The sequence below is a fragment of the Salvelinus fontinalis genome, chromosome 18, assembly GCF_029448725.1.
Source record: "Salvelinus fontinalis isolate EN_2023a chromosome 18, ASM2944872v1, whole genome shotgun sequence".
Classification (NCBI taxonomy): domain Eukaryota; kingdom Metazoa; phylum Chordata; class Actinopteri; order Salmoniformes; family Salmonidae; genus Salvelinus; species Salvelinus fontinalis.
Window position 1 is genome coordinate 26,505,601 of NC_074682.1, and position 22,348 is coordinate 26,527,948.

General features: G+C 42.4%; 1 protein-coding gene across 1 annotated transcript; it reads right to left on the minus strand.

The window, feature by feature from the left end:
• Nucleotides 1–1,110: 1,110 nt before the first annotated feature.
• On the minus strand, nucleotides 1,111–16,234 carry zgc:64106 (uncharacterized protein LOC393348 homolog). Its single transcript, XM_055868809.1, has 6 exons — nucleotides 15,948–16,234; nucleotides 12,976–13,215; nucleotides 4,206–4,295; nucleotides 2,750–2,938; nucleotides 1,912–2,021; nucleotides 1,111–1,413 (listed from the first exon to the last, which is right to left on the minus strand). Exons 1-6 carry the CDS (start codon nucleotides 16,108–16,110, stop codon nucleotides 1,234–1,236), a joined length of 972 nt encoding a protein of 323 aa, XP_055724784.1. The 5' UTR covers nucleotides 16,111–16,234; the 3' UTR covers nucleotides 1,111–1,233.
• Between the last annotated feature and the right edge of the window lie 6,114 nt (nucleotides 16,235–22,348).

The following is a 22,348-nucleotide window of genomic DNA, read 5'->3' on the forward strand; positions in this document are numbered from 1 at the left end:
CTCCTACTATATTTATTTATTTACTTTGCTCCTTTGCGCCCCATTATTTCCATTTCTACTTTGCACATTCTTCCACTGCAAATCTACCATTCCAGTGCTTTACTTGCTATATTGTATTTACCTCACCACCATTGCCTTTATTTTGCCTTTACCTCCCTTATCTCACCTCATTTGCTCACATTGTATATAGACCTATTTTTTTACTGTATTATTGACTGTATGTTTTGTTTACTCCATGTGTAATTCTGTGTTGTTGTGTGTCGAATTGCTATGCTTTATCTTGGCCAGGTCGCAGTTGCAAATGAGACCTTGTTTTCAACTAGCCTACCTGGTTAAATAAAGGTGAAATAAAAAAAATACTCAAAAATACAGGACTCGTTTTACTGTGGATATAGATATTTTTATACCTGTTTCCTCCAGCATCTTCACACGGTCCTTTGCTGTTGTTCTGGGATTGATTTGCACTTTTCACACCAAAGTACGTTCATCTCTAGGAGACAGAATGTGTCTCCTTACTGAGCGGTATGACAGCTGTGTACTGTTGTTTGTACAGATGAACGTGGTACCTTCAGGCGTTTGGAAATTGCTCCCAAGGATGAACCAGAATTGTGGTCTACAATTTTTTTCTGAGGTCTTGGCTGATTTATTTTGATTTTCCCATGATGTCAAGCAAAGAGGCACTGAGTTTGAAAATAGGCCTTGAAATACATCCACAAGTACACCTTCAATTGACTCAAATTATGTCAATTAGCCTATCAGAAGCCTCTAAAGCCTTTACATCATTTTCTAGAATTTTCCAAGCTGTTTAAAGGCACAGTCAACTTAGTGTATGTAAACTTCTGACCCACTGGAATTGTGACACAGTGAATTATAAGTGAAATAATTTGTCTGTAAACAATTGTTGGAAAAATTACTTGTGTCATGCACAAAGTAGATGTCCTAACCGACCTGCCAAAACTATAGTTTGTTAACAAGAAATTTGTGGAGTGGTTGAAAAACGAGTTTTAATTACTCCAACCTAAGTGTATGTAAACATCCGACTTCAACTGTATTTTATATAGTCTGTTATTGAATAATACACTTAAAATAGAAACAGAATTTATAGACATATTTGACCCTGCATTTTTTTATTAATCCTTCGTAATAAGGGAAAATGGAGTTCAAAAGGAATTTGACCCCACTGCAAACTAGCCTCTCTCTTTCTCTCTCTCTCCGTATCGTTCTGGTAATTATTCAGAGCTTGGATGTCAATCTCTCGCAGAACTCAAAGTCCTTGACTGCGAGTGCGGGGTCTCTGGCCAGAGGGGCGGGGAGGACCAGGGAACAGTCGCTGTCAATGTACTTTCCTGTTATTCCCTCCATCTCCTCGGCGACAGCACAGTAGATGGTGCTCACTGCCCCTTCTTCAGAAGACTTTGTGGACAGAGATGGGAGAAGTGGGTGAGAGCATAAACATTAACCACCTCTGCATAAAAGAGACAACAATGTGTAAGCACATTGAGTGCTAGTAGATATCTTTGTCGGGACTTTGTTTCTTTGAGTAATGCCAGGAAGGGGAGTGTCCCTTAACTTGGAGCTCAGAACATTTACACAATTGCCATGTTTACTCAGAGACATCTGCTAAAGAGATTTTGTGAAATTACCTTTAAATGTCAACCGCACAATCTGTGCCGGTTCAGTGATACAGATTGAATAGAGCTCTAAGAACCAGAAAGTTAGCCTGGTCACAGATGTTTCTGCTGTCTTATTATGACCATAGAAGTTGGCAAGACAACACAAACAGACCTGGGAACAGGGTCACCAGAAATGTTCCACTGTTAACTGCTTACATGAAACAGGACTGTAAAATAGTGTTAAAAACATTTTTTTCCTTCTAATTTTCACCAGAGTGTTATGATACAAAGTTTTCACCTTGAAGAAAAAGATTCCAATCAGGTTGAATAGGAACCGAACCAGGAAGTTATAGTGTCTCATCACTTCTGTCATCACCACCCCAGGGTGGAGGGAGTTGGCTGTCACCCCTGTGAGAGACACACACACACACACACACACACACACACACACACACACACACACACACACACACACACACACACACACACACACACACACACACACACACACACACACACACACACACGCGCACACACACACACACACACAATAACACATTATAAACCACACTAAAGCCCTTACCCCTATCCCTCCATTACCCTGCGTTGCTATCCCTGAATCTGATTCCATGGGAAGTTTGACTCACACAGGGAAACTCCATCTACAGCTGCACAGAAGATATTTGGTGCCTAACTTTCGTTATATAACCACGTTCCCCGTTAGGCCCCTCAGGAATGATGCTCATTGTATAATGTTACTTATGCACTTATACAGTTGTTTTAGCAGCAGCGAAAGAGCTTATGGCTATACTATGTGTTCTAAACAAGGACTGTAGCACTTTTCCAAACATTACCAATATACACGCCGGTCATATAGCCAAATCAGTATCAGACGTGCTATGAATGAGATTCAACTGTGGGGTAAGGGGCCAGCCAGGAGAGAGCAATTGTGTACAAGCTAAATGGAACCAGGGCCCTTATTCCAAAACCATTTCAGAGTAGGCTTGTTGATATAGGATCAGGTACTCCCTGTCCATGTAATCTTATTCATTATGATCTAATGCCAAAACTGATCCTAGATCAGCACTCCTACTCTGAGACGCTTTATGAAAACTTGCTGAGGCATTCCTACCCACCTGTGCCTTGTAGCCTTCGCGCCAGCTCGTTAGTGCAGATGATGTTGTGCAGCTTGGTGTGGTTGTACACGCTGTCCATGGTGTAGGCCAGGTTCTCGCCCTTGAAGTGTGAAAAGTTGACCACGCCCCTCCAGTGGTTCACAGATGACACGTTGACGATGCGCGCCGGCGCCGATCGCTTTAGCAGGTCTGGACAGAGGTAAGGAGAGAGGGGAGGGACAGGGGGGAGAGGATAGAGGGAGAGAGAGAGAGAGAGAGAGGGGTAGGGATGGAGGGGGAGGGGAGGGAAGGGAAGGAGGAAGTGAGGAAGGGATGGGAGGTGGGGAGGGAGCAAGGGAAAGAAAGGAGCAGGGGAGAGATGTGGGAGGTGAAGTACATACAGTAATACAATGTAAGGTGTGGAATGTAGCATGAAAAAACATTCCTTACCGGGCCATGACACTTTAATGGGTGACTCTCCAGGAAAAAATATAAACGCAACATGTAAGGTGTCGGTCCCATGTTTCATGAGCTGAAATGAAAGATCCCAGAAATGTTCCATACCCACAAAAACGTATTTCTCTCAAATTTTGTGCACAAATTTGTTTACATCCCTGTTAGTGAGCATTTCTCCTTTTCCAAGATGATCCATCCACCCGAAGAAGCTGATTAATTAAACAGCATGATCATTACACTGATCATTACGCATGATCATTAATTACAGATTCATTTTGTATCGCTCAGAAAGATGGCAGGAATATGAGCATTTGTGACTTCAGACTTTTTTGTTATGATACTTATTGTCCTGGGGACAATTAAAAAGCCACTCTAAAATGTGCAGTTTTGTCACACAACACAACGCCAAAGGTGTCTCAAGTTTTGAGGGAGCATGCAATTGGCATGCTGATTGCAGGAATGTCCACCAGAACTGTTGCCAGATCATTTTATGTTAATTTCTCTACCAATGTTGTTTTAGAGAATTTGGAAGTACTTTCAACCGGCCTTACAACCACAGACCACTTGTAACCACGCCAGCCTAGGACCTCCACATCCGGCTTCTTCATCAGCGGGATCGTCTGAGACCAGCCACCAGGACAGCTGATGAAACTGAGTAGTATTTCTGTCTATAATAAAGCTCTTTTGTCAGGAAAAACTCATTCTGATTGGCTTCAGCCTTGCTCCCAAGTGGGCCTGGCTCCCATTCATGTGAAATCCATAGATTAGGGCCTAATGAGTTTATTTCAATTGACTGATTTCCTTATATGAATTTTAACTCAGTAAAATCGTTGAAATTGTTGCATGTCGCGTTTATATTTTTGTTCAGTACATAAAGAATGTTTTTGAAGTGTAAGAATTTCCTTTTGTTCAAGCTGGGCTGAATCACCTCTTTCAATTGGGATATTCTTATCCAGAAGATATGTGTTGTCTTACCCAGAAGATATGTGGTGTCTTACCCAGAAGATATGTGGTGTCTTACCCAGAAGCAGGTTGGTGAGGAGGAAAGGACCCACATGATTGGTAGCGAAGGACACCTCCAGACCATCTGAGGTGATATCTCCAGGCAGGCCTGTGAACAGACACAATATAACCAAACCTAGATGATAAGGCACACACACACACACACACACACACACACACACACACACACACACACACACACACACACACACACACACACACACACACACACACACACACACCACAAATGATGTGTATGTTGCAAACCGTAGCCCAAATAGACACAGCGTCAAGGACAAACATTCACAATAGTAATAGGTTTAGTACTTTACCCCAGGATACGCATTATGGACAGTAACTATAGAAACAAGGTAGCTTAATTCATGTCAGTAGAATTTTGCGTAACAAGGTTGCTATATTCACGTCAGGGGAAGTGTCAGCCTACTTGCAACGTACTTCCTTGTTGTGGCGTTTCCATTTTCATGTGTTGCACTTGCATTCAGTAGGCATAAAGGCATCAATGTGTGAAACCGTGTATTCTTATTTTTAATGTATGTAGTTCTGTCCTTGGGATGTACTTGTCTATTCATGGTCTGTATTATGTCATGTTTTGTGTGGACCCCAGGAAGAGTAGCTGCTGCTTTAGCAGTAACTAATGGGGATCCTAATACAATACTAAATACTGAATAGGTAATGAATAGGAATTAATTTAAGTAACAAACTGACAAGTGAACAAGACAACGTGATGATTGCTATGATCTGGACAATTATTTTTGAATGCTTCCCAGCCAATAGGCTATAAAGGCCTGAGTGGGTGGAAATAATTGAAATGGCCCATACGGGAAAAAAGACTGGGAGAGATCAAATGTCAAACCGCATAAGACGCTGAAATTGTAAGCACTTAGTACTTTTATTTCCATTGGTCTCTCTCTCCTGGGAAACATTATATTATCATGTGTCGATTATCCTTTTAGTACAATTGATAATGTTAATGAATTGGTTGAATGAACGTTGAAGAAACATGGGCAATTACAGAGTTTATAAAAGAAAGAGAAAAACAATCCCGCTATGTGTGCGAAGCCCACAATTATGCACCTTTCAATAATTATTTACAGCTCTTTGTTGGAAAATGGTATGGAAATTAATTAATTAACTGAATCACAAGGTGGGAATGTACAAGAAATGTAGCTAGGCCAACTGAACATGTAGCCGTTAAACTGAAAAATCAAGTGAATAAATTGCACCCGCTTTGGCTCTACTGATGCCGAGTAGAACGGAATTTGCATTCATGTCATTAAAGTCACTATACTAACCTGTTCTAGTAATCCGCCCGCTCAGTCCCCCAGGTGGTTTAAAAGGAGTGCGCACCACATGTGGTTGTATGCAGTTCGATGGAACTGTAGGCTACCCAAGTGGTTATAGGCCTGCATCTGTTTCCATTCATTTAAATTGATTTATCTTTTTAATATATTATAATGATGCATAATGCCTAAATAATCGAATTAATTTTATTCTTAATTAACACAGTGATGGCAAGTGCTTTTTATGTTGTTTTCCTCTTGCTATTGACCCTGAGAGGGAAAACCTATTCCCTTCTTTTGGCTTAAGGAAAACAAGAGGTACACGTATACCTATCATACTGGCCAGGACAACATTTTTTACAAAAAAGGATGATTACATCCACAAATAACAATAACTGTAGCAACCCTGTGTTAGAAAAATGGATATGGACTTGACCACTTCCGCATAGTTTTGTAGCACAGTCGTTGCCATAGACCTACATGCTAATTATGACCACTTCCGGAGGACGACCTCCAACCAATCAAAGCTTTTATAGTATGTACTGACATGTTGTCCATTCAACCATAGGATTAGGATCAGAGAATGAACCTAGTGTGTTGTATTGGGGTTAAGCTGCAAAGCATGATGGGGGGGGGGTTCTAAACTCAGCAAAAAAAGAAACGTCCCTTTTTCAGGACCCGGTCTTTCAAAGATAATTCGTAAAAATCCAAATAACACAGATCTTCATTGTAAAGGGTTTAAACACTGTTTCCCATGCTTGTAACAATGAACCATAAACAATTAATGAACATGCACCTGTGGAAGGGTTGTTAAGACACTAACAGCTTACAGACAGTAGGCAATTATGAAAGTTATGAAAACTTTGGACACTAAAGAGGCCTTTCTACTGACTCTGAAAAACACCAAAAGAAAGATTCCCAGGGTCCCTGCTCATCTGCGTGAACGTGCCTTAGGCATGCCGCAAGGAGGCATGAGGACTGCAGATGTGGCCAGGGCAATAAATTGCAATGTCCGTACTGTGAGACGCCTAAGACAGCGCTACAGGGCGACAGGGCGGACAGTTGATTGTCCTCGCAGTGGCAGACCACGTGTAACAACACCTGCACAGGATCAGTACAGCCGAACATAACACCTGTGGGACAGGTACAAGATGGCAACAACAACTGCCTGAGTTACGACAGGAACGCACAAACCCTCCATCAGTGCTCAGACTGACCCCAATAGGCTGAGAGAGCCTGGACTGAGGGCTTGAAGGCCTGTTGTAAGGCAGGTCCTCACCAGACATCACCGGCAACAACGGCGCCTATGGGCACAAACCCACAGTCGCTGGATCAGACAGGATTGGAAATAAGTGCTCTTCACTGACGAGTCGCGGTTTTGTCTCACCAGGGGGGATGGTCGGATTCCTGTTTATCATCGAAGGAATGAGCGTTACACCGAGGCCTGTACTCTGGAGCGGGATCGATATGGAGGTGGAGGGTCCATCATGGTCTGGGGCGGTGTGTCACAGCATCATCGGACTGAGCTTGTTGTCATTGCAGGCAATCTCAATGCTGTGCGTTACAGGGAAGACATCCTCCTCCCTCATGTGGTACTCTTCCTGCAGGCTCATCCTGACATGACGCTCCAGCATGACAATGCCACCAGCCATACTGCTCGTTCTGTGCGTGATTTCCTGCAAGACAGGAATGTCAGTGTTCTGCCATGGCCAGCGAAGAGCCTGTATCTCAATCCCATTGAGCACGTCTGGGACCTGTTGGATCGGAGGGTGAGGGCTAGGGCCATTACCCCCAGAAATGTCCGGGAACTTGCAGGTGCCTTGGTGGAAGAGTGAGGAAACATCTCACAGTAAGAACTGGCTAATCTGGTGCAGTCCATCAGGAGGAGATGCACTGCAGTACTTAATGCAGCTGGTGGCCACACAAGATACTGACTGTTACTTTTGATTTTGACCACCCCTTTGTTCAGGGACACATTATTCAATTTCTGTTAGTCACATGTCTGTGGAACTTGTTCAGTTTATGTCTCAGTTGTTGAATCTTGTTATGTTCATAGTGGACAGTGAGAGGACGCTTCCTTTTTTGCTGAGTTTATGTGTTGAGAAGCTTGATGAGTTGGTGACGTTATTGGATATAGATTGAAAAGTGGTAGTTGAGAATTAATTGGATATATTATTCAATTCAAATTAGTTTCTTAAAATTACAGGAGACGGAGGAGGTAGATTATAAATAGTTTTCTTGGTTTTAGAACTCTATTTTGTGTCCAGTTATCGCAATTTATTTCAATTTGCCTTGCTAACTTCAGTAGCAAGTAGCAGTAGCTAACTAGCTACCAACTCCAGTGTGCAATTTTCACCAGCAACGCTACTGCAAATTTTGTTGACTTTTTGTTGAAGAACCACTTTCATTCTCTGGGGTACACGGAAAAGATGCAAATTAAAACCGAGGGTCGACCTCTGCCTGAGATCAGTTTCATGAAGAAGGATGAAAAGGTGAGGGCGTTTAATACCACCTGGTATCAAAAGTATAGCTGGCTTACAAGGAGCTTTTCATCAATACCAACTGGTATCAAAAGTATAGCTGGTTAACAGGGAGCTTTTCATCAAGCCGCCTGTACTGCTGGCCTTGCCTGCTTTTTGGAAAGTCTGAGCCTTGAGCGAAAGAAGGGTACAGTGACATGAAGAACATCGATCGTTCAGCTAAACGGCAAAACAAAAGCAGGGAGCATATAAATGCCCACATCAGATTCAAGCTTCTGGGAAGAAGCTGCATCTATCATGATGAAGGTCTGCATATTCAAAATGCGCAACACAACCAGAAAGTAAGAAGAAACAGGGATGTTCTCAAGCAGCTTATCAACACCACTGCGTTTTTGGGTATGCAAGAATTGGTTTTTAGAGGACAAGACAAGAGGGAAAGTTCCGCTAACAAGTGCAACTACAAGGAGCTTGTGGTAATTGCACATTACTTGTTGAACATATGGAACTTTCTACTGTCATCTTTGGGATGTCGAAATCAATTCAGAAAGATTTGATAGCTTCCATCGCATCATCCATTAAAAGTTAGATTAAAGAGAGGTTGATGCAGCGCATTTGTTCGCTTGTGCTCAAGTATGCTTTCCACTTTCCTCCGGTATTTATTTAGCAAAGATGATAATGCAACCACTCCAGACAGACACAAGCAGAAACTCATTACATAAATGTTACAGCAGCCTAGGCTACACCTAAACATTAGAGATCTGACATGCTGTATGGGATGAAAACGAGACCATTTTTCAGTCTGATCAACTGTAGGCTACTAACAATAGCAGCTGCATACAGCCTATGCACCCTGTTCATCTGGTCAGGGTAACACATTTTTCACTGGAATTAATCAATCAACATAATAGTGATGACAGACTTGAGTAAATTTTTTATAAGGCCTACAGTTGAACAGGCCTTGCATGACGCAAACATGCATAAAGCAAGCTCAGTCCTGTGAATTCTATTGTCTATCAGTTGTTGTCTCTGTCTCTAGGTAGAAGAATCCACCTCCTAATCTAGTCCAAGTATAAGGTTGCTGGAGGTTTTTTTCAGTTTCATGTGACCTGATTAGAAAAAACTGGTCCCATCATAGCCCTTATAAAACCTTTTTACAACTGATTAATCACTGACATACCTTATAGGGTCCAGAGTTTTCCTGGTTAGGTTAACAGATAAGCAAAAACTCTGGGCCCCAGGGGGTAAAAATTACCCCCCCACTCTGGGACCTATAGTGCCACCAGTCTGCTTGCAGTTGTCAGTTATCATCAGGTATGGGGATGATCAGGGCTTAATTCAGAAACGTTTCTTGGGCTACTTTGATGTGGGCGAGATGCGTAGTCTGTGTTTAACGTCATGGATAAACTTGTTGTTTGAACCTACGATGGCACAGCTGTAATGGAATGTACCTGCTATTTGTATTTCCAGCTAAGTCCCCTCCTGTTCCCTGATTAAGAGGTGATGACCACTACCATTGTCAACTCTCTCCTGACATGACTAACTGAAGCAATGTCTCATGTGCCCTCTCATCCACAGGCATATTGAATGTTCCTCTCCAACATCTCTGTCATTTGTTTTACAACTGTTGGACACACATGGTGCTATATCAGGATTCAAAGTGAATTGGGAGAAAACTAAAATAAAGCCCATTTCTAATGATGACTTCTCAAGCTTAGAAAGTACATTCAGGTGGAAATGGACAAAGACATGAAATACCTGGGTGTACTGATACCATGCAGTCTGGAAGAAGCATATACAATCAATTATTTTCCTTTAATAGATTAGATTGAATCTGATGTTCAGAGATGGAGATCTCTCCCTATTTCTATGTTAGGTAGGGTTAACATAATAAAAATGTATATATTACTAAGGTTGACGTATTTATTCCAGGCCCTGTCAGTTTATGTTCCATCCAACTTTTTAAGTTAAATAAATGGCCTGTTCTCCAACTTAATTTGGAATGAAAATAATCAAATTGACTGTTTTATATTTACCCTATAAAGAAATACCCTATACACCTTTAAGTCCTGGTTCCAAAGTGGCACCATAAATTTTGAACATGTGCATTATGATGGATCTCTGCTCTCATTCAATCAAGTTAAATCAAGGGTTGATTGAAACTCTACCTGGTGGTTCAGAACCTATAAGGAAACAATGGGAAACAGATGTTAAGGAAGACATTGAGGAGAACCATTGGTCACAGATATGTGAAAATGTTAATACCTGCTCCTTTGACCTAAGACATTAATTACTGCATTTTAAGATAATTCATATGAGTTACTACACTCCTGCCAGAATGCATGTAATGCACCCAGAAATGTCACATCTCTGTTGGAGATGCAAAAAGCACCGTATGCTGTGGTCCTGTGACAAACTGACACCATTTTGGGATAACGTGTGTGCTATCATTTCATTGTGTCTAGGAATTTATATCCATCCATCTCCACGATTATACAGTGGCTTGCGAAAGTATTCATCCCCCTTGGCATTTTTCCAAGAAATAAGACAAAAAAACTGAAACTTGAGAGTGCATAACTATTCACCCCCCAAAGTCAATACTTTGTAGAGCCACATTTTGCAGCAATTACAACTGCAAGTCTCTTGGGGTATGTCTCTATGAGCCTGGCACATCTAAATACTGGGATTTTTGCCCATTCTTCAAGGCAAAACTGCTCCAGCTCCTTCAAGTTGGATGGGTTCCGCTGGTATACAGCAATCTTTAAGTTATACCACAGATTCTGAATTGGATGGAGGTCTGGGCTTTGACTAGGCTAGGCTATGACTAGGCCAATGTTTCCCTTTATACCACTCGAGTGTTGCTTTAGCAGTATGCTTAGGGTCATTGTCCTGTTGGAAGGTGAACCTCCGTCCCAGCCTCAAGAATTTCCCTGTATTTAGCGCCATCCATCACTCCTTAAATTCTGACCAGTTTCCCAGTCCCTGCCAATGAAAACATCCCCACAGCATGATTCAGCCACCACCATGCTTCACTGTGGAGATGGTGTTCTCGGGGTGATGAGAAGTGTTGGGTTTGCGCCAGACATAGCATTTTCCTTGATGGCCAAAAAGCTACATTTTAGTCTCATCTAACCAGAGTACCTTCTTCCATATGTTTGGGGAGTCTCCCACATGCCTTTTGGCGAACACCAAACGTGTTTGCTTATTTTTTTCTTAAGCAATGGCTTATTTCTGGCCATTCTCCTGTAAAAGCCCAACTCTGTGGAGTGTACACTTTAAAGTGGTCCTATGGACAGATACTCCAATCTCCGCTGTGGAGCTTTGCAGCTCCTTCAGGGTTGTCTTTGGTCTCTTTGTTGCCTCTCTGATTAATGCCCTCCTTGCCTGGTCCGTGGGTTTTGGTGGGCGGCCCTATCTTGGCAGGTTTGTTGTGGTGCCATATTCTTTCAATTTTTTAATAATGGATTTAATGGTGCTCTGTGGGATGTTCAAAGATTCAGATATTTTTTTATAACCCAACCCTGATCTGTACTTCTCCACAACTTTGTCCCTGACCTGTTTGGAGAGCTCCTTGGTCTTTATGGTGCCACTTGCTTGGTGGTGCCACTTACTTAGTCGTGTTTCAGACTCGGGGGCCTTTCAGAACAGGACAGAACATCTACAGAACATCTACTGAGATCATGTGACAGATCATGTGACACTTAGATTGCACACAGGTGGACTTTATTTAACTAATTATTTTACTTCTGAAAGTAAATGGTCGCACCAGATCTTATTTAGGGGCTTCATAACAAAGGGGGTGAATACACATGCACGCACCACTTTTCCGTTTTTAATTTTTTGAAACAAGTTCTTTTTTTCACTTCACCAATTTGGACTATTTTGTGTATGTCCATTATATGAAATCCAAATAAAAATCAATTTAAATTACAGGTTGTAATGAAACAAAATAGAAAAAATGCCAAGGGGGTGAATACTTTTGCAAGGCACTGTATCTGTTGAGAAATGTAAATATTGGCGATCAGTTGGAAAGCCTCATACCCACCCTAAATAACAAACTGGAGGGCTGAACTATCTAGCTACATACTGTTTTGTATATTTTGTATATTATTTCGTATATTGTATATTATTTTGTATATTATATTTTGTATATTATAAAATTAAACAAGAACCGGAAGTGTTTGACAAAATTTGGAAACCATATGTTGATCACCTTGGGGAATGTGTTTTGTTTTTGTGTTGTTTGTGGGGTGCTGTGAAAAAACAATAGAAAACAAAATTTCCCCCCAAAAATATAGTCATTTGTCAGCCAAAAATTGTAATTGTTAGTACTTTTTTTATCAAACAAGCAATGCTGTTCCTCTTGTGGACTTCGTCATTGGATACAGATGCGTGCTTTGGTTCATTGAACCACGCTTTCGTGACAAGTAACCTTGCCTAAGACCTGGGCCCAGTTTTTCAAAAGTTATCTATGTGGATTTTGCCTATTGGATAGGATTAAATGCACAGAGTTAGAATGAATAGTATGGGTGTCCCCATTCAAGTCAATGATACGCCCATTCTATTTTATAAATTTTTCTATGCATTTAATCCTGTCCAATTGCCGAAATCCGACCAGATAACGTTTGAAAAACTGGGCCCTGAAGACTTACATTAACTCCCGTCCAGCCTGATGGCGACTAGAAGCCCCGGGTCACACTAGTATTATGGCCGTTAACGTCCACCCCTGGTTGACTGTCTCATAGCCTGGAATCCACATAACCTGGAATCCACCCTGCATATCGCTCTGTTTCATTATTGTTCCGCTTCAGGTGAATAGTAAAAATATTGCGATATTCAGTGTGGATTCCAGGCTGACTCTGGACGTGGTGCCCAACTGAAGGTTTGTTGACCAGGATGTGGAGCTGTGTCACTATTGTCTATTGTTTTAAGTGAAACAGTAGTGAACACAGTGATATTCAGTGTGGATTCCAGCCTAATTGTCTTTGAATCTTGACCTGAAGCTACCCACCTGAAGCCCCAGCGTTGTTGACCAGGATGTGGAGCTCCTTCTCCTCTCGCAGGACGCCCTCTACAAACGCCCTCACCGACGCCAGGGACGAGGTGTCCACCAGGCGCAGGTGCACGTTGGCGTTCCCGCTCCTCTTCCGGATCTCCTGCAGGGCGGCCCTCCCGCGCGCCTCGCTCCGGCACGCCATGATAACACGAGCCCCGCGCCGGGCAAAGTCTAGGGCAATGAACTTCCCTATCCCTGAGGGAGTGGGAGAGAGGAGAAGAGAGAAGAGGATGAAAGAGATATAGTGAGAGAAAGAACAAGAAGGAGAATAAGAGAAAGAGAGAGTGAAAGTGGTTGAGAGAGAAAGCGAGACAGAAAGACAGTCAGGCCCACGGTCACAAGACGCAGGCCTCCTAATTGTCCCTAGAATTTCTAAGCAAACAGCTGGAGGCAGGGCTTTCTCCTATTGATCTCCATTTTTATGGAATAGTCTGCCTACCCATGTGAGAGACGCAGACTCGGTCTCAACCTTCAAGTCTTTACTAAAGACTTATCTCTTCAGTAGGTCATATGATTGAGTGTAGTCTGGCCAGGAGTGTGAAAGTGAACGGAAAGGCTCTGGAGCAACGAACTGCCCTTGCTGTCTCTGCCTGGCCGGTTCCCCTCTCTCCACTGGGATTCTCTGCCTCTAACCCTATTACAGGGGCTGAGTCACTGGCTTACTGGTGCTCTTTCATGCCGTCCCTAGGAGGGGTGCGTCACTTGAGTCGTTTGAGTTACTGACGTGATCTTCCTGTCTGGGTTGGCGCCCCCCCTTGGTTTGTGCTGTGGTGGAGATCTTTGTGGGCTATACTCGGCCTTGTCTCAGGATGGCAAGTTGGTGGTTGATGATATCCCTCTAGTGGTGTGGGGGCTGTGCTTTGGCAAAGTGGGTGGGTTATATCCTTCCTGTTTGGCCCTGTCCGGGGGGTATCATCGGATGGGCCACAGTGTCTCCTGACCCCTCCTGTCTCAGCCTCCAGTATTTATGCTGCAGTAGTTTATGTGTTGGGGGGCTAGGGTCAGTTGGTTATATCTGGAGTACTTCTCCTGTCTTATCCGGTGTCCTGTGTGAATTTAAGTATGCTCTCTCTAATTCTCTCCTTCTCTCTTTCTTTCTCTCTCTCGGAGGACCTGAGCCCTAGGACCATGCGTCAGGACTACCGGGAATGATGACTCCTTGCTGTCCCCAGTCCACCTGGCCTTGCTGCTGTTCCAGTTTCAACTGTTCTGCCTGCGGCTATGGAACCCTGACCTGTCCACCGGACGTGCTACCTGTCCCAGACCTGCTGTTTTCAACTCTCTAGAGACTGCAGGAGCGGTAGAGATACTCTTAATGATCGGCTATGAAAAGCCAACTGACATTTACTCCTGATTATTATTTGACCATGCTTGTCATTTATGAACATTTGAACATCTTGGCCATGTTCTGTTATAATCTCCACCCGGCACAGCCAGAAGAGGACTGGCCACCCCTCATAGCCTGGTTCCTCTCTAAGTTTCTTCCTAAGTTTTGGCCTTTCTAGGGAATTTTTCCTAGCCGCTGTGCTTCTACACCTGCATTGCTTGCTGTTTGGGGTTTTAGGCTGGGTTTCTGTACAGCACTTCGAGATATTAGCTGATGTACGAAGGGCTATATAAAATAAACTTGATTTGATTTGAAACTTGACAGGGGAAGGTAAAGTAGAGGGAGAGCGATGATTAGTGAAAAAGACACTCAGGAGAGCAATCTAACAGAGCTGCTTGTACAGTATGTGTGAGTCTGTCTGTCTGTCTGTCTGTCTGTCTGTCTGTCTGTCTGTCTGTCTGTCTGTCTGTCTGTCTGTCTGTCTGTCACTATGTCTGTCTGTCACTCTGTCTGTCTGTATGTATGTCACTCTGTCTGCCTGTAATTTGTGTGAGTGTGTCTATGTGTGCACGTCTGTGTGCAAAGTTCATGGACATGGCAGTCCAAAGGAATTGTGTCAAACAGTAAATGGTCTACATCTAGTAACCCCTATATCCAGTTCAAAAGACTGAAGATCGACGAGAAATACTATTTTCATGCCACTTTGATTGCGCTATGACCAGAAGTTACTTATTCATAGCAGATTAGGAGAATTAGGTTAACGTTATGAAAAGGGTTAGGTATAGAAAAAAGGCTTTCTCTCCTAACCTGCTACTTCCGATCATAGCTGTATCAAAGTGGAGTGAAAAGAGTGTGTCCCCAAGTTCCACAAGGTCAAGGTGTATTTGTTTGAGGTTTAGCATTGATCAGGCTATAAGCTAGAGCTGTAAAACACAGAAGTTTCCTTCACATGAGAGTGTGCAGGTCTTAGCTCTGGCTAACTGACATGCACTGCTGGAAGACATATTGGTCCAATTGTTTATGTAAATAGCATGAGTAGGAACCCTTTTACATTAAATAACTTTTCCCAGAGAAATGTCAAGCGGATGAGGATTTCTCAGATAGAGAGAGAACCCTCCATTTACACTCTCTCTCTCTGGAATTAGTTTTCTTTCTTCACTTCTTTAAAGAGGGATTCCAAAAGCATATAATTAACTACATTCTGAAGTCTATTTGAGACACTTTGAGGGTGAGAGGTTCAAGTGAGAGAAATGCACAATGATTGGAATGGAAAAGTTGAATTACTTAATTTGACACTTAAAGGGAATGCTTACTGGAAGTCATCATTGGATTTGTTTTGTTGGTATTACAGTATGTATAAATTAAAAAAGATTTCCCTTTGACTGCTGTGTGGAAAAGCTGTTTCATTTTGAGAAGTAAAAATTGTCAAGAGTAATTGCCAATTCTGACTTATAAAAAGTTGTTGTTGTATTTCCAGTTGGTTAATATGTTTGTATGTGCAGCGTGTAACTGCTGGAGGATATTGTTATTGATTCTAATTCGATAAACCATTCCAAGCGAAACAACTCAAGCAAGAATTTAGCCCATGCAAAACCGTTACCTGTGTTAGCTCCAGTAACTATGGCGGTCTTGCCCTTCAGTTGCACAAAACAGGCTCGGATGTCCCAGGACCCTCTCTGCTGTGACCGCAAGAGGAGTCCCAAAATCACAGTCGATACTGCCCATAACGGGTGAGAGAAGACATCAGTCCAAACCCAAGACATTTAAAAGTTCACCGAGCCCCAATGAAGAACTAAAATATTTCTGGCTACAACTTTGCTCTTGTCAGATACCTTCACCGACTTGAATTAGATTTACGACCCAAAGCTCCATTCTGAGGGCTAAGTCCAGCACTTTATCACATTTCAAGGCTACAGGTTACATAATTTAAATCTCCCTACACCGCCAGGTCTTAATGTCTGAGGAGTATAGTTTCAAAATGTTTCAGTCGTTTAAAGTTATTTTATCCATCTGCAAATGTTATGTTTCTAGTTATTGCTAATCATAGGCATAAATGGTTGTGGTGCGTAAAGGCAGCCTACACTGCGCCACGTGTAAGAGGAACATACTGTAGCGATATGGAACGATTTAAGTTAAATCCCATTAGATGTTTTCTCCCACAGCCAATGTTAGGCTATATTAACACAATTTGAAATATATATGTTTATAGACCAAAAGACACTATAAATACAAAAGTATGTGGACACCCCTTCAAATTAGTTGATTTGTCTATTTCAGCCACACACAGAACCGGACCGCCGAGAGCTGAAGCGCGTAGCGCGTAAAAATCGCCTGTCCTCGGTTGCAACACTCACTGCCGAGGTCCAAACTGACTCTGGAAGCAATATCAGCACAATAACTGTTCGTTGGGAGATTCAAGCCTAAGATCACCATACGCAATGCCAAGCGTCGGCTGGAGTGATGTAAATCTAGCCGCCATTGGATTCTGGAGCAGTGGAAACGCGTTCTCTGGAGTGATGAATCACGCTTCACCATCTGGCAGTCCGACGGACGAATCTGGGTTTGGTGGATGCCAGGAGAACGCTACCTGCCTCAATGCACAGTGCTACCTCTGAAGTTTGGTGGAGGAGGAATAATGGTCTGGGGCTGTTTTTCATGGATGATTCTGTGCTTCCAACTTTGTGGCAACAGTTTGGGGAAGGCCCTTTCCTGTTTCAGCATGACAATGCCCCCGTGCACAAATTGAGGTCCACACAGAAATGTTTTGTCGAGATCGGTGTAGAAGAACTTGACTGGCCTGCACAGAGCCCTGACCTCAACCCCATCAAACACCTTTGGGATGAATTGGAATGTCGACTGAGAGCCAGGCCTAATCACCCAACATCAGTGCCCGACCTCACTAATGCTCTTGTGGCTGAATGGAAGCAAATCCCCACAGCAAATGTTCCAACATCTAGTGGAAAGTCTTCCCAGAAGAGGAGAGGCTGTTATAGTAGCAAAGGGGGGACCAACTCCATATTAATGCCCATGATTTTGGAATGAGATGTTTGACAAGCAGGTGTCTACATACTTTTGGTCATGCAGTGTATCTTCTATGACACCATGTAAAAGAATAACCTCCAAATGTTTTCATTTTTTTTCTCTCCATAAAATGCATTTATGTCTTTCTCCGTCAGACAACATAAAGGCATTTCATTCTTACAGATGTATGATCTACATTTTATCAGTCTTTAGTTGCTGAGAATTAACCTGCACGGCAGGAAATGCAAACGTGTAGTTTATTCATGGTTAAAAAGGCTTCTAAAGTTTGTAATTTCCATTTCAAATTTCAGACTTGATTTGCCCTAACGAAAAATGTATTAACCCCAACAACAAAAAATCCATGAATTATAATCCAGATAATAATTCACATTTCCTGTTGCTGTAGGATAATTTTCCTGCTGTAGCAAACTGGCTGAAATGAAGATCATACATTTGTATGTACTGTCCAACAAGTTTTTAAAGACCTTGATTGTTTAATTTATTCTAACATTAGAATTTGAATAATCTAATCTTTTTTTTGTTGGGGTTAATACATTTTTCGTTAGGGCAAATCAAGTCTGAAATTTGAAATGGAAATTACAAACTTTAGAAGCCTTTTTAAACCTTGAATAAACTACACGTTTGCATTTCCTGCCGTGCAGTTAACATTTCGTTGGAAATCCCTTGAAAATCGCATGCAGTTGTCAATGGTTTTAGCGGAGCTGGGGGTCTCCTTGCCCCCCAGAAGGCAAATCGAACGTTCTGTACGTTTATTGATAACAACCTATTCTATTTTTCTTATTTGGCCCATCATCATGTCCACCAATTTGTCATGGCTATTGATCTGCATTCTCGGGATATCTGCGCTAGGGATAGAGTACACACAAACATATTATTCCCAAGTGTTTTGTTATTTGTTTTCTTTTCCAACCTCAGTTTTCCTATTGATGGAATCATTGTGGCGGTGAGAGAGCTCTATGCCTGAATTGGTATCTTACCCGGCATGGAAAAATACAGGAGATTTCAAATACTGATTTATCATGATAACTAGCCTATTATTTGGAATACAATATCATTTCCACCATCAAGGAGTATGTTGATCCTTTATTCATCTGTCACATTGAGAACATTTATTTTAAGGAAATGTAAGCACATAATGTCTGTCACGCCCTGACCTTAGAGAGCCTTTTTATGTCTCTATTTGGTTTGGTCAGGGTGTGATTTGGGGTGGGCATTCTATGTTGTGTTTTTCTATGTTTCTTTATTTCTATGTTTTGGCCGGGTATGGTTCTCAATCAGGGACAGCTGTCTATCGTTGTCTCTGATTGGGAACCATGCTTAGGTAGCCCCTTTTCCCTCCTTTCAGTGTGGGTGGTTGTCTTTGTATGTGGCACTATAGCCCTTAAGCTTCACGGTCGTTTTGTATGGTTAATTGTTTTGTTGGCGTCATTTTAAATAAAGGGAAAATGTACGCTCACGACGCTGCGCTTTTGTCCACTTCCTTTGACGGCAGTGACAATGTCATCAAATACACCTTTCATATTTCTCTGGATTAACATTCTAATGCCATGGATGCCATTTCTGAAAGAGGCAAAATCAGGATCCATACATTTTTAAAGGCACAATCTATATTTTCAACAGCCTGATCCTGCCACTTTGTCAGGTAAGATGAGGGATGGGGCCAGGTAACTACATACACTTAAATTCATAGACAGTGCTATGGATGCAAGGAGGAGGGACATTCCATGAAATTGACATGATCCCCACTGGGCAGAGACGTCAATTCAACATAATTTCATTGAAATGACATGAAAACAACGTTGATTCAACCAGTGTGTGCCCAGTGGATCATCTCTAAAAGCTTGTATACATCATCATAGTTTTCTACAGCTTCTACTCCCACAGTGGCAGTTCATCTTGTTGCACCAAATTTTAAACCTAGTTTTAAATGAATCCTTGTTAAATTAAATGCTTCCTCTTATCTAAATTTAGATTTCACTTTAAACCTAAATTAATTTTAAGCCTGTTGCTCAATGAATTAAAAAATATATATAAACATAGATTGGAGATTAATTCTAAACTGCCACTTGAGGTGGTAAAATGATAAAATGGCACCATGGCTGGGTTGCACCAACATGGTTTAAATAGATCTAGGATTAGAGCTAATCTAGGTTTTGTAAATCTAGGTTTATAATTAATCAGAGATGTTGCACCACTTCATTTTAAATCTGGATCAGTAAATCTATGATTAACGGTTTTAAACTATGATTAGTGACATGTTACACCAATATATGAGATATTTTGTGAGTTGAAAGTAGCTAGCCTACTTGACAAATGAGGCCAAGTTGCTGTTCCTTGATAAAATAATAACAATGTAACGTTAGAACTACTGCAACTCCACCGTGAAAGGTTCTTGTGGGTTGGCTGACTTGAAATAAAATCCTTTATTTACCAGTACTAGACAGATATCTCATTCGTTAGCTAACGTTAGCTACTGTAGCTAACTAGTTTATAAACAAAGCTAGCTAGCATACATTATAATGTATTATTGTTATTACTTATTTAGGCATTTATTATTTGTGATGGAGGAATTTAGTAACGTACTGGAGGATAAAAGACAGACAACATGACTGTCTAAAAGAAGGAAGACACCTGGGCCATTTTTTTGCAACAGATTTAATGGATCGACACGGATTAAAGTGAAGAGGGACCCAAATCAGATGAAGGCGTGCTGGAAAAACGTAAAAGCAAAAGCCAAATGGGATGCAGAAGAGGAGAGGCGGGGGCTATTTCAGACCGGAGGGGGGCCTCCGTCCAAAGGAAACGATCCTCTCTCCCAGAAGTAATGCGAGATGATTCCCCAGCAGTTTTCCTCGCTCCTTAACCCCTATGATGACGACGGACAACTCGACCCACCAATATTTAGTGAGAATAAATAACTAGTAAATATCAATGGCTATAATGCACGTTAAAACTAATGTTAACTAACTTCACTACAATGTTACCGTTATCAGGCCCGTTACAGCATGTACAACATGGGCGCGTAAATAGCCTACTAATAATGAGTTAATTTTCTTAATTTTCTTTCCTTTAGTTGAGCTGACACCCTGTGCCATAGATAAACAGCAGTGCCTGGATCTTGCGCCAGCAGCAAAAACAGCAGACAGGCCAATCAAACACCCCAGAACTGACATGAACCAAGTACATATTAATGTTTTGGAGAAGGAGAGAGAGAGAGAAATCTACTGCAGATTGAGGTCCTGAATTTACAAAAAGAGCTACTGCAAATTCAGAAACAAACTCCTTCAGGGAATCAAATGCCTACTGTGTAAAGAATGGTGATCTGTTTATTTATTCAAGCAATTATTTATGAAAATAATGCTTTCCCAAGCAATTTGGTGTCCTCCAGTCTTGTTCCCACTCTTGTGTTCTGGTGCTTCCAGTTCCACCCTGTATGGTATTGAGAATAACAAAGTCTTAATAATACATTTGAATACAGATTGTACGTGTCGATCAAAATATAATTTTGCTTTTTACATGTTACCAATGTTACATTATACACACCTTAGGCTGCAAAATGGTTCTCAATCAAGGTTATCCTCACAACATTCCCATTTGCATTGGCAGCATGTTGCACCTGGCCATCTTCTTCATTCTCCTCAGGTAAGTCCTCCTTAGCCTCTTCAGATAGCTCGTCTTCTTGTCTCTCTCTTGACAGAGTTATGCAGAACCGCCACTGCAATACTGATCGTCAATGTAGTGTCCGTCTTTGTGCGGAGCCCCTCCTTTAGGCAGGGAAATCTTTTTTCCACACTCCAAAACTCTCAATGAGACCCCTTGCCAGGATATGAGAGGTGTTGTATTCTCTCTCTTCAGGTGTCTGGGGGTTTAAAAGGGGAGTCATAAGGTACCCACAACAGGCATAGCAATTGTCACCTAGTAGGTGGCCTTCATATGCCCCCCTTTCCAGCATTGCACACAGATGACTATTGACAAATATTCTGCTGTCATGGGCCATCTAGCTATGATGTTGGTGAGCTGACCTTTGTCATCACAGACAGCCTGCACATTGATGGAGCAGTAACCTTTCCGATTACGGAATAGTTCTCCATTCTCACCACCAGGGTTGGGAATAGGAATGTGTGTACAGTCTATTGCCTCTAATACACCTGGGAATCTAGCTCTCCTGTAAAATCCAGCTGCTGTTTCCTCTGTAGGATTGAACCTTCCGTGCTGATTGTTCAGACCGGTAATAGCACTGGACACTCTGACTACATTCCTGCAGATGGTTCCCCATCCACCATCTGGAAACATCCAGTTGCATAGAACCACAGGGCCACCAGAAGCTGAAGAAGTGGGGGTACAGTGTCAGGGTTGTGTGCAGCGAAGTAGCAGAGTCAGATGCAGGACACAGGTGTTGAGCGAAACACAAAACGTTTACTCAAAATCACAGCAAAATTCCACAAAGGGAATAATAAGAAATAACAACAACCACTAACGTAACCAACAATCACGGACAAAACAGAAATGAAAGCCAGAGGGTTAAATAGGGAACATAATAGGGGATTTGAAACCAGGTGTGTAATTATGCAGACAAAACAAAACGAAACAGAAAAATGGATCGGTGGTGACTAGAAAGCCGGTGACGTCGACCGCCGAACACCACCCGAACAAGGAGAAGGGCCGACTTCGGCGGAAGTCGTGACAGTACCCCCCCCTTGACGCGCGGCTCCAGCAGCGCGACGACACCGGCCTCGAGGACGACCCGGAGGACGAGGTGCAGGGCGATCTGGGTGGAGACGGTGAAACTCTTGTAACATAGATGGATCTAGAATGTCCTCCACCGGTACCCAGCATCTCTCCTCCGGACCGTACCCCTCCCACTCCACGAGGTACTGAAGGCCCCTCGCCCGACGCCTAGAATCCATGATGGTTCTTACGCTATACGCCGGGACCCCCTCGATGTCAAGAGGGGGCGGA